We start from the raw sequence: 18,851 nt of genomic DNA, 5'->3' as shown, positions 1-18,851 counted from the left end.
ATGAATAAAACTACATTAAAAAGAAAATCCTGAAAAATTTTGTGCATGTTTTCCTAAAACAAGAATGTCTTGTAATTGTTTATATTATTTATGTAGATTGGTTATTTTTGGAAATTATTTAATGTTTTCAATTGCCTGGAATAAATAAAAAACTACATACATTAAGGATTTTATATGCTAATTTTTCGAGGCAGTTAGGTTACCTTTTTGGGCTCTTCCAGGTCGTTAAATATATTTTTGGTAATTTTTTAGGACGTTTATTTCACTTTTAGCACCCTTTAAGAATACATTTTTGGCATTTTTTCAGGCAATTAAACACATCTTTGGCCCTTTTTCAGGCATTTAAATTAATTTTGCCAGGATATTTTTTGTCTTTTTACAGGCAGTTGAGTAGATGTTGTTTTTTTCAGACTGTCGAGTTAGTTATTGGCCTTTTTTTAAAGAATTTTTAGCTATTTTTTTTCCAGACAGCAGAGATAACTTTTTGGACTTTTTCAGCTATTTCTTAATATTTTTCTGAATTGTTTGTAAATTTATTAAGTATTTTTTTGTGGAATTCTTGGAAAATATTTCTACATCTTCAACTGTCTGGATAAAAGGAAAATTATATAAAAAATATTTTTATGCGTGTATTGAAAACATATTTTTTCAGGAATTTCTGCAATTTGCTTAATAGTTTCAACTGCCTGGACTAAATAACAATCTACATTAAGGATTTAATGTTTTTTTTCCTACGAGATCTGAATTCTATGCAGTTAATTATATATTTTTGATCGTTTTGTAGGAATATTTAATTAAATTTTGGCACTTTTTCAGGCATACATTTATTTCCAGAATATGTTGTTAGCCCTTTCCACAAAGAGTTATTTTTTCAATTTTCAAGCAGTTGACTTAATTTTTTTGGATTATTCCAGGCAGTTGAATAAATTTTTTGTCCTTTTAGCCTCCTTCAAGAAAGTCGCATTTGGCTCTTTTCCAAAAAATTGAGTTAATTTTTGGCCTTTTTCCAGGTAGTTAAATAAAAAAAATATCTGTTCTTTAGGTAATCCAGGTAATTTTATTGGTCTTTTTAGGCAATTGAGTTAATTTTTTCCAGGCAGTTCCTAGTATATTCCTGGATTGCCTGTAAATTATTATTCGTTAAAGAATTCACTAACGTTTCCTTTTCTGAAATTTTTGAAAAATGTACGACATTTTGAACAGCAGCATGAAAACTACATTGAAATTATGTTAAAAAAAATCCTGAAAAACTACGAAAATTTTAACTATTTGAATTAAGGGAAAAATACATTAAGAACATTATTGAAAAAATATTGTCAAGCGTGTATCGGTCAATATATTTTTTCTAGGATTTCTGGAAATCGTTTAATGGTTTTAACAGCCTGGAATAAATAAAAATCTACATTAATGATTTTAAACTAATTTTTTTAGGCAGTTGACTTAATTTCCCTGTTTTTCACAGTGCAACCCAATAAAAACAATAAATTCTTCCAGGCCTTTGAGGCTTGACTTCGACTGTTTGAAAGACTATTTTCCAGGAATTCGAGTTCAGTTTTTGAAGAAATTGACGTTTACCGTAACTACCTGGACGGAATTAATAGATTTCTTTTTATTATAGGTAATTGAGTCCATTTTTGTTCCATTGAGATGAAGAAGACTCCTTTTACTGCCTGTAATAAATTAATAATTTTCTTCCTGGCAGTCGAATTAATTTCCGTGTTTTTTCCAATGCAACCCAATTAGAAAATTCTTCAAGGCTTTTGAAATTGACCTCAACTGCCTGGAAGAACTTAATTATAATTATGCTTTTTTTCAGGAATTTGAGCTCAGTTCTTTGAAAAATTGACATTTGCCTCAACTGCTTGGAAGAAATTAAAAGATTATATTTTACTTCAGGCAATTCAGTCGATTTTTGTGAAAAAAAATAAGACTCCTTTAACTGCCTGGAATAAATAAATTATTTTTTTCAGGCAGTTGAATTCATATGTCACATACAAATAAATCATCATCTACACTCAATCACATGGAATATTAAGCTGAGATTCATAAATAAACAGCATGAATCAGTATTTCTATGAAAAAACCGGTAAATTACTCCGAGAGAGATATCGGCATAAATAGGTGCTTAATTATCGCAATTTCCTTTTGAAGGAACGAACGCGCCATAGGCGCCAAATAAACGACGTATCGACATTGTTATTATTTATAATACACCAGGCCAATTAGGGAGATTAATAGTGATAATTTCGTAAATTGCCTTTGTTGGATTTATTTATTCGCTTGCTTATTTAAACGCAGTTTATTTTAACAAGCTCTTAAAACTTTTTTTCATAAGTTTTTTGCTTAAAAGCCATTATCTTAAAATCTATGCAAGGTAATTAAATAAAACAAAAAGGTCCACCTTAAGCAAAAAAATTACTAAAATTCCCTTCCATCCAGAAAATTTTAAGTTAACCAAAAGTTTTCAGTCTCTTCAATGTTAAACTAGGTTAAGCCTCATCGATACACCCCGATATTAAAAAGTTTCTCATAACTTTAAGGGCGGATAAATTCCTTCGTCCAAGGGATATACCACAGAATTCGCCAAAAGAATAAAAATGTCTATAAAAAAATGTCTTATAGTGTCGCAGACTTTAGAGGATTTTATAGCGAATTAGTGTTATTAAGGTTTATGGGGCATTTTACGATTTTGTCCCGATTTGATCGCTTCAATCAGCAACAAACGTTAAATTGTTACATTTCAACTTTAATGTAAAAGAAAAAAACCATTCCTATATGATTTATGTCCATATAATTTACAATTCAAATGTCCAGGAAGCTTAAAAATATTTATTTTAACATAACGTATTGTGACAGGCTACTGAATATCCATTAGGTGTTCGTTTATCATGTATTTATTGCCTCTAACATCAAAAATAATTGAAAGATATTTATTGTCTAAGTTATACAGTTAATTGACAATATAATGCTTCTGTATGAGCATGTTTATGTTCGTGTCACAAGTTTACTGGTTTTAATTGTAAAAATACGTTTTCTATATGCTAAAATAGTCAACAATCGATTTAAACTTAATTTTTCAATTTTCATGTTTAAAAACTTTGTTCTTGGAGGATCAATTGCACAATTTGCTTTTCTTTCTGCGGATTTACAAATGTACTTATTTTTATTTTCTTTCAATTTATTCTTTCGTTAATTTTTATTATTTATTACTTTATTACTATTTACTATATTACTTACTTGTTTGTCAAAACATTTGTAATTATTATTAAGGTTAACAGGAGCTTTAGCTAATTTTCGCCTTTTTGAGCAAATATAATATAAACAAATAATAAACAAATAAATAAATAGTCATATTTTCAACAGGTCATAAAAAATCATAAAAAAAATAACAAAAAAAACCAAAGAGGAAAAAGAAACAACAAATATTTTAACAAAATTACTTATTAAACCATAACTAAACTATAAAATAAGTAAATAATAGAACACAGTAACAGATCAATAAACCTTGCTAAAGATGGGCTATGTAATAAATGTAATGGGCAATTGATACCAGATAAAGACATATTTATTTATCTACTTATTTATTATTTTGTCGTCAATTCCAAGTGCTTTTGTAATAATGGTATTTTCGGCTTCATTAAAGCAAAAAAAAATGCAATTAACTTAACACGCCTATATAGAAGAATACGTAGCCTCGACTGACTAGTTCGAAAGTAAAATTTTGAATTTTGGGGATGCAGTCAAAATAAGAAATGAAAAGCCCTAGGTTGTGTGAAATCCTTTATTGCATTGTCTAGCTTTCGAGTATCTTTATCAGGACTGTGAAAATACTAATATGAACCTGAAATAACATCGATATTTTGAGAACTTAACAAGATAGGTAGAGGATTCTTTGTTGAGATGCATTCTGTTTTAGCCTTACTAGTTTTGAATATATTGGATTTTTTGTGAGGTCTAAGTGTTTATAATTTTTCAGTTAAAAACCTATCGATGGTAATCAAATCAGGTACATATCATCTTCTTAGGAAAATGCTTCTCTAAAAGTGTTGTTAAGAAAATGACGTGGTTGTGGGTTTATTGGTCAAAGACTAAAGAAAACAATTGTTTTTCTAGACGAACGTTTTGATTTATATTTAATTCATCTTCAGGCCTCTGCAACAGGATAGAAAAAGACGGTAATTTTTTGCGGGAAAATAAATTAAAAAAAAGAGAGACATCGACTAAACAATACGTTAATTCGGATGGCGAATATAAAAAATATGGAAAAAAGTACATTAAAATATAGTAATCAGTTGTTTAATAAAAGAAAAATAATAAATGCATATTTCAATATTTTCATTCGTGAAATCTGTCTGTAGCAAGACAATCCGTGATAAATAAATATAAAAAATAGTAAGTTATATAGGTAATAGAACCATAGATCACAAAATAAACAACAGTAAAAACAAAGAAAAGAGACTTACCGAAATTATATATTTCTTGCGTTATTAGAGAAAGTTTAGAAAAGACATCACAGGTTTAAACATAGATATCGGTACAGCACAGCACAGGGACTTTTGAGTCACAATAGAAGGGATACGTTTAAAAAAATATTTACACATACAAAACGATAGAACTTAACAAACACCTAAACGTGCACTCCTTTAAAATAAATAAATATATATATATATATATCAGATTGGTTTATTTTTATGAACTATTAGGATTTTTTAATAATTTTTTTTTTATATAATTTTTTAATTAATTAATTTATTATAATATTTATATGTGATTGTATATATGACTTATTTATATTTTTTTTTAAATTTGTTTATCATGTATTGTCTTGCTACAGACGATTTTTACGAATGAAAATATTGAAATGTGTATTTATATTATTTTTATTATTCAACTGATACTAAATGTAATTTATATTTTAAATTTAACTCTTTTTTTAATTGATTATATTTTTCCTTATTTTTTCAAAAAACATGGTCTTCTTATCCTATTGCAGAGCCCCGAAGATGAAATAAATATAATTCGAAACGTTGGCCTAGAAAAAAATTGTTTTCTTTAGTCTTTCTAGTTTCGTTAGTTTTCTTTAGTTCCTCAGGGTTCGGTTCTCGGTCCCATTTAATTTCTATTGTATATAAATGCCCTAGCGTTTCTCCAGATAGGAGGATTCTTTCCTATTTTCTCAGATGACGCCACCATCTTATGGGCAGACAATAATAAAAGCACATAAACAAGAATAATTTCTGAAGATTTATTCATGGTTAAACAGTGGTGTGATGCTAATCTGTTGTCTTTAAATATTAGAGCAGTAAGTGGGTACAAAAAAAAGGTTTTGTGAAAATCTGAATCTGAGTGCAAAAGGTGGGGTAGGCATTATTTAGAAATTTATTATTTATGAGCAGACCCTCTTCAAAAATCCAAATTTTCGACCTTGGGAGGGGGGAACCGCGCGCGCCGCCATCTTGGATTATAGGTACAAAGAAACAGTTTTTTAACATTATCTCCGTAATTGCTCACCTTACAAGAAAACATGTTACAAGCAAAGTTAACGACAATAAAATTTCCTATATTTTATGTATTAACAGTTTTTTTGTACGTTTAATATATAAAGAGTTAGACGGATGTAAAGATGGTATTCTTAAAAAAATACTCAGAACTCGAGATTTTTTGTATTTATAAACGGGGTTTTTTAATTTTACAAAGTACAAAGTTAAATTAATTATATACCATAAGGGCAAATAGGCAAATATATTATGTCATTTGCAAAATCACTATGGTTCCAATGCAGTCGTTGTTTTTGATGGATATCCGGAAGGCCGCCAAAAAAGTACAAAGGCAGCAGAACGACTATACGATACGCCGCCGCCGATCAAACAGGCAAACAACTGTCGATGTTATTTTTGACGAATCAATGTTGGTTCAAGTTTCGCAAGAACGATTTTTAGACAATGAAAGCAATAAACTTCGCCTGATTTCGATGTTGACAAAAAATTTAAAGAAACTACTATTACAGTTAAGCAGGCTGAAGAAGATGCTGATTTTATGATTGTGAATACAGCGACTTCCTTAGGATCAACTTTATCAATTTGATGCAGTTTTCATCATCGGAGAAGACGTGGATCTTTTAGTTCTACTAACAGCGTTGATGTCGCCACATCTAGACAACATTTACTTTTGCAAACCTGGGAGCGGTAAAAATCCTGAGTGTACTCTGCAAAGGGCTTACAACAAAAAGAGGCAGCTTAGAACATTCTCTTCCTTCATGCGTTTAGTGGCTGTGACACAACATCGTCCCTTTTTAACCAAGGAAAACTGAAATTTTTATCAATTATTCAAAAATACCCCAAACTCACTGGCATCATTGTCGTCTTTAAACAACATGACGCCACACCAGCATGTATTGAGGAAAGGAGGACAGTTTCTTGTCGCTTTGTATGGCGGTGACATGGAAAAAGAGACCCCTAGAAGAACTTCGATACAAATTTTTTGTAAGATCATCCACAAGAAATAGATTTAATCTTGCATATTGAAAATTATTTCATGTCATTGTAAAAAAGGGTGCGGAGGAGCATGTAGCTGCAAAAAAGCTGGACTTATTATGTGTGTAAGGCTCTATTATGTGTAAATTCTGTAATGGTCAGACATGCGACAATGCTACAGAGGTTTCATCGACAGCGAAGACGAGGATGAGAAACTATTATAAATTGAGAACCCAATTATCCAAAGAACTGGTAATGGCTTAGATGACGAAATTCAGGATGAAGACATAAATTAACCGTGACCATCTAAAAGAGAAACTGAAACGTAAATGAAAAGTGAAATATGTGAAGAAGGCCTACAGGGGACACCACGGTAAAAAAACGCGCCGATTACACAGCTTAACTACAAAAACTTTCGTAGGCTGTGCCGATTAGCTTTACCTCATGCTGGTGTGGAAATAAGCTTTCAGTTTGCATTGCAAACTGAGTATTGTTTCAATTTCGTGAGAGATATGTAATTAAATATGACATTTTACTATCAACGATAGCAAAAAATATCACCTCTTTTAACAAGGGCAACAAAATTACTGAAATAGCTAAAAACATATTTTTTAAAACTAAAAAATGGTTGTTTGAAGTATTTTTTTAAAAAACTCCATGTTTGTGTACGTGTAAATCTTTGTATATTAGAGGTATAAAACAAGTGTAAATACATAAAATATGGGAAATTTTGTTTTCTTTAATTTTGTTTATGTCATACTTTGTCGTAAAATTAACCATTACGGACATAATGCCAAAAAACCTTTTTTTTTGTATCTGTAATCCAAGATGGAGACGCGCGCGGTCTTCTCCCAAGGTCGAAATTTTGTATTTTTGGTCACAGTCTACCCGTAACTAACATATTCCAAAATAACTTCTACCCCACCTTTTGCAAGGTAAAAAGCCCTACTGCCTGGACTATATAGATATGACTAAATTGTTAAGTTTTAAGTTTATATGTTCAGACGAGTTAATGATTCACAACAAAGATTTTAACAGATTTCTTTAAATTGTTAGTGATGATAAACTGAACATTTTTTACCATATATCAGCCCTTAGGCAAAAACTGGCTAGAGGATGTTACGCTATTAGAGTGGTTTCAAATGAACTAGGATTTAAGTCTGCAAAATCGGTCAAATGTTTCTTTTATTGAAAGTCACCTACGGAATAGCATTTTGGGGTTGCTGTAGTCAAGGGCTTTTTAACTCTGAATTTGTTTTGCAAAAAAGAGCCATTGATATATGTAGAGTAAAGCGCGGGAATATGCCGCATCGGGTAATATGCCTCAGTTCACTCATAGTTCACTCTGGCGGTTACGCCATCGCACTACCATAGTAACCTGTCGACATTAACCTAGTCAACCACCTGTTTACTGATTTCCTATAATTTTCATCATTGAGTGCACGATAAACCCCAAAAACTGGTAAGTACCCACCAAAAATTATTTTTATACGATATATGGTAGAAGTTTTTAAAAGGTTTTGTGTTCCGATTGAAATAATCCACGTTGCTGTGGCGAGGTGAGATTCATAACCTAACATTTAACACCTTCGCCGCTGACTGTTTTTACACCGGATGAAAATGCGGCATATTACCCATATTACCCATGGTGATTCGTATTTTTTTATCATTCCAGATAAACACAATGCCACGTTCTTATATTCGGAAAAATAGAAGGGCCCAATGGTCAGAAGTAGATCTTCGAAATGCAGTAAGTGATATTCGTGCAGGCAAAGGGTCGGTTCGGTAAATAAATCGTACTTATAATGTTCCAGTTAGAACCTTAATGAGAAGAATGCGTTCCGGAAATTTGGATAAGATGGCATTAGGTCGCAAAAGCTCACTTACTATGGAACAAGAAGCAAGTTTAGCCAAATATTTACAAAACATGGCATTTCACGGCTTTGCTTTAACTGCTCATGATATAAGAAAGCTTGCTTATTCTTTTGTGGTCCAACAAAATATTCCACATAAATTCAATACTGAACGGAAAATGGCAGGACAAGACTGGTTTCTAGCCTTTATGAGAGTACTGGCCGTTCGTAAGGCTCAAGGTATGTCTACTGCCAGGGCCAAGGGCATGACAAAACAAAAATGTACACAATATTTTGAATTACTGGGAAACGTTCTTAGAGAAAATAATTTATTGAATACCCCACAAAAGATTTTAAATCTCAATTTAAACAGGATTGCAATTGAATAATAATCCAGGCAAAGTTGTGGTAAAAAAAGGCGCTAAAATGGTAAGTTGTATCACAAGCGCTTAAAAAGGAGAAACTATTTCCGTTATAACCTGTGTAAACGCAGAAGGAACTTTTTTCCCACCCTGCTGCATATTTAAGGGCGGCAAAAGTACAAAACGGGAATTCGAAGATGGCCTACCACCTAGCGGCAAGGTTGTTATGGGCGAAAAGTCAGCTTATGTCACATCTGAAATTTTCTTCCAATGGTTTAAAGACTTTTTTATTCCGCGGAAAGGTACCGGTAAGGTTCTATTAATTATGGATGGACATCCTCGCACTGTTCCAATGTCGAACTCTTAGATTTTGCTGTAGCGAATGACGTGATCCTGTTTTGTTTGCCCAGCCACACCACTCATTAGCTCCAACCACTTGATCGCTCATTCTTGAAGCCCTTGAAAGCTTATTGGGCTCAAACTTGTCAAAACTGGGTACATAACAATCCTGGTCGAAAACTAAGCCGATTGCAATTTGCCCAACTATTAAATATTGCCTGGTGTAAGGCTGCGACAATTCAAAACGGGACTTCCGGTTTTAGAACCTGTGGGATTTACCCTTTTAATCCCGAAAAAATTCCCGATTCTGCTTTTATGGTTAACGACGAACCATCGGTTGAAGATAGTCTTAACCCAGAAGAGATTTCCAGTGAGGAGGAGAATGATCCCAGACCAGGTAATGTCACTGCAGTTGAGGAACCTGAAGATACGAATCCCTTTGAAGCAATTTTACCGGTTCCACGCGTCGACCAAGTGGCTATAAACGGAAACAACATGCCGAGATATTAACTTTACCAGAAACAATTTCTGCGAAACGGGCAAAGAAAGAAGAAAAGAACAGAAAATTAAAACAAAACGAAGAACGGAATAAAATACAAAATATTAAGAAAACGAAGAAAACCGGGATACCAAAGAACTACTAAGCCCTTCTTCGTCACATACCGAAACAGAAGCAGGAAAGCGACGAATCCGAAGTCGATATTGATGAATCAGAATTTTGCGCACAATGTCATGGATCATTCTACGACAAAAAAGGTCCCAAATGCGATTGGCTTCAGTGCGTGACATGTATGAAATGGATCCATGAGATATGTATGAGATCTGACAGATTTTGCGAAGAATGTACGCCATTATCCGAATTTGTTTAAAGAAACAGTTAAATTAGAGGATATCTACTAGTAGCGACTAGGAATTATATTAATCAGTTTTCATGTTTTGTATTTGACTTCTTTCATTAGAAATAAATTTATGTTTTTGGGATCATTAGCATTTTTTATTAAAAAAAACTCCTAATTCCTAATTTTTACATAACGAAAACATGTTGCCATATTACCCTGAGCTAGATGCCATATTACCCATGGGTGCGGGTAATATGACAATACCGTATCATTGGACATTTATGATTATACTCTTTCTGACGACGAGAATATGGCAAAGGGAGTTTTCACGTCGCAAACCTACATGGGTACGCTCTAAGGTTCAGTGTTCGTATTGCGAGTAGGTCCGATGAAGGTCAGAATGTGAGCGATTGGCATTTATGTTGCCATATTTCCCCGCTTTACTCTATCATAAATCTCCACAGGACTCATGTAGAACCTTATTTAAAAATATCTACTCACCTTGTGTTGCTTGTTTAGTTTTTAGTCTGCTTGCCCAATATATAAAAAATATAAATCGTATCTCGAAAATAATGAGTCCTCAAAACATTAAAATGGTTTACTTATTCCCAAATATAGATGCTTATAAATGAAATAATACATAATAAAACTATAAAGTCTATGAACTATTCGGAATAAAAAGCTACACCAGCTTGCCTCCAAAAAGAGGCAGCTGCTAGAGCAAAGGAAAAATTATATTAAAAAAATACATGGCCGCAAAGCAGTGAGCAACGAAAAAAAAAACAATATAGTTTTTAGTTTAAAAATTACAAAAGAAATTGAAGAGAAGAGAAAGAGAAAGAGAAAAGGAGAAAGATTAATTAAAAAAAAAGAAGATAAGTAAGATCAGATAGAAATGAGATAGCATAGTGAGATGATGTGCAAAATTAATGCTCTTGAACCAATTTGGCTTTAAAGTTTCTTTTGAAGACTGATATCGATAAAGAAAAGTCCATTATTTTGTATTTATTAAATAAGGCAATTTGATAGGTAAATGACTTCTTAAATGTTTCAGTTTTATGAGGTGGTCAGGTTTAATTTTCAGATATTGATGTTATGAACATCGGTGCGATATTTCATTTTGCGGTGGAGATATGGAGGATATTGGAATTTAATAATTTTATGAAAAAATACTGCGGAATATAAATGGCGCCGTCCACTTATATCCTATTTCGGACAATTTGTGACATATTATTTGTCCACGCTTTATGCCAAATATGAGCCTCAGACAGTAATTTTGCACTTTTTGAACCCTTTTTATGTTTACCAGACAAAACTACAAGTTTTTTTTTGCGGTGAAGTATTTTTAACAGTTTGTTTTATAAATTTTAAATCATTTTCTAGTAAGGAAACTTTCCAGTCTGTGTACGCAATCTCTAAATTAAGCGAAACATTTGTTTTTAAATGGAGTCTCCTCTACTAGTAAATATTGCAAACAATTAATAGATCTACTAAGATGTAATGGAAGTACCTGGTTGGTTCTACATTGTAAAAGAAAACACTTGTGATTTCTGTAATTCGCAAGTTGTCTGCTGATGTTCGCCCATTTCTTCAAGTATTCATAGGTTTGTATTCTATGATTACGTTTTATATTTTCCAAAAATCCCATGTTGTTACGTTCCAGTCTATCGATGTTCCAAGTTTTGGTTATTTTCAGTTTCGTGTTTGCGACCCAATATCTTCAATATGTAATTCTCATTTCATATTGAAGATATTGGGTCACAAACACGAAACTGAAAAAAACTACAATATTCCAATGCCCATCCCGAAAAGTGAACTAACATGGAGCATACATTTTTTTAAACATCTTCCACGTTGCATAAAAGCCTCTAAAAGTCCTCCTCGCTTTAAAAAGTCCTTAACGGCACTTCTTAAAAGCAAGTATTTTTACAGCCTAACAGAGTGTCTTTTTGAAGATAATTGGGAATAGGCCAATAGGATATAATTAGATTTTAGTAAAGATGTAAAGGTTAGATTTTGTGATATAACTCTAATAAAATTTAACTCGTTTCCTCTTGAATTCTAAATTGAATTTTGTGTTATTATTGTTTATACTAGTATGTTGAACCCACTATTGTGTTAGTAATATCGATACCAATATTCTAATAAGACGTATCCCACAAATTTCCGATTTTACGTTTTTTACAAAAATGGTTTCAATTCTCTGTGTTCCTTCGAATTCTAATATATCGTAAAAATCATTTAACTAGAAATATTTGTTAGGCGCCTTTTCTAATATGTCGTAAATAAAACAGCTGATTTTTTTCTTTCTAATAGGTCGTATATAGTTCAGTTCAGAGATCTATTAGAATCTTTGATGTGCCGCGAATAATCCGTGTGCCGGTGTTGCTTGTATTGTCACATGACATGCATGTTTAAATTGCAAAATTTTATGTGGAAAGAGTAATAAAGTAATATTCTAAGCGATATTTAAATCATTCCATTAAATAAATAAAAGTTTTAAGCATTTTTTTAAGAATGTATACATTTGATTCGTACAATTTGACTACATGCGCCAACGTACTATTTTGTTCGACGTCTGACCTCAGTCACAGCCACTCAAGCGTGAAAAGTTGCACAGGCCCGGCCTTAAAATTTATTTTTATTTAAAACATTATTATTCTGGATTTTTGGGTTTAGTTTTACTAAGTCAGAAATTCAGGATAGTTGATAGAAAAATCAACTATCCTTTACGATACTAACAATTACGATATTCCTCTTCATATCTTATAATTTTTTCCTCAGACTTTCTCCACTCTTTCTCTCCTAAATTCATAACTTCCTCCTTGATAAAGTTTTGGATACTTATTTTTCCTGCGAATTCTCCCTTTTAGTTGTCCCCAAATCAACTCCATAGGATACACAATAATATGGAGGAAGTCTAAGGACAGTATGACCATACTTTTTAGCTATGTTATCTACTACATACTGCTTTTCCCATGATTTGGTATTTATAACTTTCAATAAATGTTTCTTTGTATAAGATTCAGGAAAATGAAGATTATTAAAACATTAAAAATGTCTCAATTTCCAATTTATGTGAAGATGTGTTTGGGATTTTTTCAGAAAGTGATGAATGGTATGATGCATTATCCATAACAATCACACTGTTTTGCTTTAAATTTGATTAACGTTTTCTCAAACCAGGTTTCAAATATATCTGCATGCATTTTTCTATGATAGTCCACATTGCACTCTTCTATTTTTTTGCCACACAATTTCAGTCCATCTTTCACCCAACCTTCTTTTGAACCACAATGAATAATGATCATCCGAGATCTCCTGTTTGGTGGAACATCTTTTAGAACACAATTTGTTAGAATTATCAGTCCAACCCTTCTTTGTCATGTCATGTGTATCATACCAGGTTTCATCTAAATAATGTATGGATCTTTCTTCCTCCCGAAATTTTTTAACATTTTCCAAATGTTCTATACGCCACCTGACAATTCGAGTACTTTCCATTACAGCAGCCCTTTTGTTAACCATCTTAAACTTAAATCCAAGTTTTCTTAGTCTCCGCATAGTATTATATTAGTCTCTATTATCTCCGCAAGGTTGAGACTGCGAAATGTTTGTCCCTTGCCGACCATCTATATAGTTGGAACCTCATTGTTTTTGTATTTAGAATACACAACTTCCCTTAGCAATTTGGCAATATCCATGTCAAGTCCCTTTGATTGTCCTACATCTTTCTTTTTTTTCTGTCTTTAATCCCTTTTTTTTAGAAAATAGCATATTGTACTATATGGAACCCCCTGTTAAAAACGCTGTTTTTTGCAAAGCACTACAATCATTTGTGAACTGAGGATCATTCCTTAGATTGTTATAGACATTTAAATAAATTTGTTTGGCGTCTGTACTTAAACAATTTCGTTTTAAAACCCCTTGATTTTCCTCTGTAGCTTTTACTTCCCTGGCCTCACATGACCCCTCCCAACTATTAAAGGTGATAGACCCATCCAACAGAACTAATTGATTGATTGATCCTTAAAGATCTCTTTAAAAACACGACGAAGGTAACACAAAAACAGTCCAAAAATTTATCTGGGTACGGCCCCGTAATCCTCAAAATCAGTGGTACACAATCACTTGCACAGCCTAAAGTAGGAATCGCCAGATCGCAGGTGTTTTATCTTTGTTTAATAGACTAGCTAAAAAGAGGTGACAGTCTATGAGTGCTGCGAGTATTTAAAATGATTTGTAAAATGCTTGGATTTTAGTCCGCGGTCAACTTTTTAATATTATTTTCTTGTGATATTATTTTCTTTTCAAAAATGGACATTTTCGATAGAAAAATAAAAAATAGGGTAAAACATGGGGTTTTACGTATATTTAAAATGATTTCATAGATAAATTATATGAAATTTTGCCATTTAAACGTGTATATCATGCGACAATAAATATGACATAGGCGCATGGACTAGTTAGTGCGGCATCTGCGCCACATCAAAGATTCTAATAGATCTCTGAACTGGACTTTACCACAGTCGCTCCATGGTTTTACTCCATGGTTTTGTAAGTGAGTGTTGAAGTATATACTTTGTTGCATTATTACAATTAAAAAGGGTATCTTAAGTGTCTATATTTTCAAAATGTCGAAGGTAAGTTACATTGTAATATCTATTATTTTCCTAACGCATTTATTTATACTATAAAATTATAGTAACAATATTTGCTTTTTAAATAATTAGGTCATAAACGTCGTATTGTAATTCTGAATAACCATGTTGAATACAACATATTTATAAAAATTACTGCTTAATACGAAGTAACGATATCATGTATTTTGTGGCTTAGGTCGTATTAGAGCTATAAATAAATGTATTTGTATGGGTTTATCTGAGCAAAATCTATAAGAATAATTTATAATTTAGGCATTTTAAGCCAAATTATAAATTAAAAAAAATACTGTGACACCTATAGAAATTGAACGAAAAAGAACTTTTTTATTTAGAGTAAAACTGGTTATAGCTATTTTTTTTTATTTTACCTTTAAAGTTTGTTATGGGTAGATATTGTAAGCCTTTTACTTAAACGGAGTATTTGTTTTAGATCTCTAATAGAGTAGCAAAGATAATGACAATGGCTTTAAATCAAATCGAAACTATTACTTATGAACCCAAATTCATCAATGACGAAGTAAATATTAACGATATGATGTACAATGTGCCTTACGATTTAGAAGTAATTAACGAAGATGACAATAACTTTTTTTAACACCCCTTTGATAATCACAGCGTGATTGTTGATTTTTTGCATTTCGCAGACGTAATCTATGACAGTCTGCCAATAATTGACTTAAATAATACTATTGAAGCACCCCAAACGGATGAAATAGATGAAGATGACCTATCTCTATTGGAACTTAAAAGCAAGATTTGCCAAGCTAAAAATGTACAAGAGCCCAAAGATAATTTTGATTCCGAATTTATACGAGTATCACAAGAAGACGACTTAAATGAAGAACAAAATCAAAATAACCCAGATGAAGATAACCCTGATAAAGAAAACTCGCATGAACATAACCCAAATGAAGATAGCCCTGGTTTAGTACAGTCTGAAGATAAAATTTAACATCAGTAAAATACTAAAGATGGGAGAAAATTGTTGGGTAGAGGCCCAATAAATCTAAAATGTCTTGACTTAAATGTCGAGGTTTCGACTTCAGTAAAGTCATCCTCAGGACCCCTCGATGGAAACCAGATATTATAAGTTTTATACTTTAAACAACATAGTAGTTTTTCCGAAATTTAAAAAAATAAACATTTTAAATCCGTTTACCATTGTAGTGTCCTAAAGATAACTTCATAAAAGTCGCACGTCGATATTTAAATAAAGAAGCTTTACTTTTATTGGACCCCTATTCAAAAATCTTCTCCCATCTTATTCGATATTGGGTTGCAAAACCTATTTGAGAATCAATTTCTTTTTTTTTATAGATACAAAAATAGCTGAAAAAAGAAGGAAGAAAAAAGCTAATAAAGAATTATGGAATAAAAATGTCAACAAAAGAAAAAGAATGATGGGAGAAGAGTACATTGGATACACAAGATATAAAGACGGGACAGTTAAACACGATACAAAAAGAAATAAAAGAATACTTGGACCTAAATGTATGTCGAGTATTTGTAAAAAAGCAGCAAAAGTTACACAAAAAATCCATCCAGAAGACAAGGTTTCTTTTAGTACTATTTAAAAATTAAAGCAAGCAAACATTTCTTGGTACGCTAGGTATAAAAGAACGAATGGTTAGGCACTGGGTTAATGAGGGATCAGTGTTTGGAACACAAAATAATCAGAAGGACATAAACAAAAATAAGACAGAAATACAAATAAAAAAAATACATTAGTACATTCAGTTGAACAAAATAAAAAGCTAGAACAGTTGCACCTATTTTTAGATAGTTTGCCTAAAATTGAAAGACACCACTGCCGCAAAAAGTCAAACAAGTTATATCTAGAGGAAGATTTTAAATCAAAAACTGAATTATTTCAACTTTATAAAAACAAATGTCTAAACGAAGATGTGCTGCCCTTGTCAATGAATACTTTTCTAAAAGAGTTTGACGCAATGAATCTTGCATTGTTTAAGCCTAGAAAGGATCAGTGCGATTTATGCTGTGGATACAAAATGAATCAGATTGACGAAAATGTTTGTCAGAATCATATTTTAGCAAAAGATCATGCTCGAAAGGAAAAAGACTTCGACAAGAAGAAAGCACAAGATCAGTCTATTTATTGCTTTACAATGGACGTACAGGCCGTCAAATTATGTCCTCAATTACAAGCAAGCTCCTTGTATTATAAAACAAAATTGCAAATGCAAAATTTTACCATCTACAACTTGTCAAGCCATGCATGCAAAAATTTCCTGTGGAATGAAACAGAAGAGGAACTATGTTGTTCAGTTTTTGTAACCTGCATCATCAAACATCTGATATCAGCTTTGGAGGCAGGCAAAAAACCTATTATTTTATACTCGGACAGTTGCGGTTATCAAAATAAAAATGTCGTTCTGCCCAATGCATTGTCCTTTCTTGCAACATTAATATTGAGATTGAACAAAAATTTCTTGAGAAGGGTCACACTCAAATGGAGTGTGACTCTTCTCATAGCCTTATTGAGAGACGATTGAAGGGAAAAGATATTTTTCTACCTACAGACTACAATAATATTATAAAAGATGCCAGAAAAAACACAATGCCTTTAGAAGTTGAATATTTAGACCACTCGTACTTTCTTAATTTTGACAACCCTAACTTGATGAGATATAACTCAATTCGCCTAGGAAAATTAAACAGTCCGTTAAAGGTGGCAGACTTAAGATGTCTAAAATATTTACCTTCGGGGGAAATCTTGTATAAAACTAAATACGACGACCCGTATGCAATTTTACCACAAAGACAAAAAGGAATTACCTTGGATGAATACGTACCTAGGCCCTTATACAGTAAAAGGTTAGAAATTTCATAGAAAAAATGGATGGATTTACAACAGTTAAAAAAAGTGATTCCAAAAGACACGCACTACTTTTACGACCTAATAAAATATTACGAAAAAACAGAAGTATCAAACAAGAAGGTAAACAATACAGAAGTACAAAAAAATAAAAGTTCCACAAGAAAGACTGATAAGGCTGTAAAAAAAAGTAAGGGAACAAAATAGTTATATTAAAGATACATTTTCTAAAGATTTGGATTAGTTTCGTTTTAAATATAATCGTTGTTTAATTTGTCTTAACCCACAATATTTAGAATTTAGTTATCGTGCTAACATGACAACTACAAAGAAATATGTTGTATCCAATAAAGTCATAATATTATAATAAGACGTAACCCACTTATTGCCGCCAAATTAAAAAATAAGTGAAAAAAAACCTTATAATATAAAACAAATAATAGAAAAAAAAAGGTATTAAAACAAAACATTTTTTTCTTAAATACTTAAAAAAATATACGGTTTTTCTTCCTCCTGAAAAGTTTGGGTTTTGTGGGATACATCCTATTAGAATATTGGTATCTTTATAAACCAAGTTATATTATAAGAATCTTTATAAACCAATATCATCTATTTATGATAAGAAAGTATATTTTGAATTTGAATTTGACCAATAATCCCATAAGCACGTCATTTACTCAAAATAACTCTGGTCACTAATTCGTACATCAATTGTTGTTAAGGTTTCAAAACAATTCATACAGAAATTTTTGTGTTATCCGGGTTTTTGAAGATTGGACCACATAACCTCATAAAAAATGGAATATCTCCTGAACTAGCAAAGATAATCAAATCCAGTAAAGATTTTTCTAAAATTGGTGTTTGGATTCCAAGATATTTCATTCGGAAGTTTTCCAGTTATCTGAGTTTTTGTAGAACATGCTTCAAAAATTATGGTTATGTTTCTACACAAAATTAAATATCTGCAAAAATTTTAAAATGAAATAAAAAGTAGCTTCTTAGGCAAAAATGCCTCATAAATTCCTTTAAGAGCCTGAAACTTTTTTTTTCACAACTTTTTAACTTACCAAAGTCTGATCTGCAATAGTGCTCTTGCGGATGGGTTCGCATGCAGGAGCAAGCGTTACATACAGAGATCGAGCCAAGTAACAGTGCCAAAGAAATCGTTAGAAACTTAGCCTTCATTTTAAAGCTGAAAATAAAAAAGAAAATTTTATTAATTTAACAATTGTTAAAACCTCTAAAAGAATTCTAACTCGTAATATTTTATGACTAAATTTAAAAGCGGGAAGCTGTCTCGTTAAGATTAAAAACGTTTTACATTTTTATTCAGAGTTTTAATTAGAATTAAGTCTGCTCTGATTAACGGGGGCTATTTATACATTTTTAATATATTTATTGCTTTTTGGGATATCCAGTAAAAAGGGAATTATTAAAGATTTTTTCAAAGTTCAAATAAAAACGTTTTGTTGGTCACTAAAGCTG

The 18,851-nt window shown here is 31.8% G+C and overlaps 2 protein-coding genes across 3 annotated transcripts in view; one reads left to right on the top strand and one right to left on the bottom strand.

Moving 5' to 3' along the window:
- Window positions 1–18,851, top strand: part of LOC126742483 (synapsin) — a 72,658-nt gene that overhangs the window by 14,182 nt on the left and 39,625 nt on the right. The gene's annotated exons all lie outside the window — the stretch shown is intronic.
- Window positions 1–18,851, bottom strand: part of LOC126742119 (tissue inhibitor of metalloproteinase) — a 48,793-nt gene that overhangs the window by 6,512 nt on the left and 23,430 nt on the right. For both annotated transcript variants that reach the window (XM_050448678.1, XM_050448679.1), the window contains exon 2: window positions 18,434–18,558. In XM_050448678.1, the coding sequence (XP_050304635.1) occupies window positions 18,434–18,551 (118 nt within the window). In that variant the 5' untranslated portion in view covers window positions 18,552–18,558. The remainder of the gene's footprint in view (window positions 1–18,433; window positions 18,559–18,851) is intronic.

The sequence above is a fragment of the Anthonomus grandis genome, chromosome 11, assembly GCF_022605725.1.
Source record: "Anthonomus grandis grandis chromosome 11, icAntGran1.3, whole genome shotgun sequence".
Lineage (NCBI taxonomy): Eukaryota > Metazoa > Arthropoda > Insecta > Coleoptera > Curculionidae > Anthonomus > Anthonomus grandis.
This window is presented reverse-complemented; position numbering and strand designations above follow the sequence as displayed.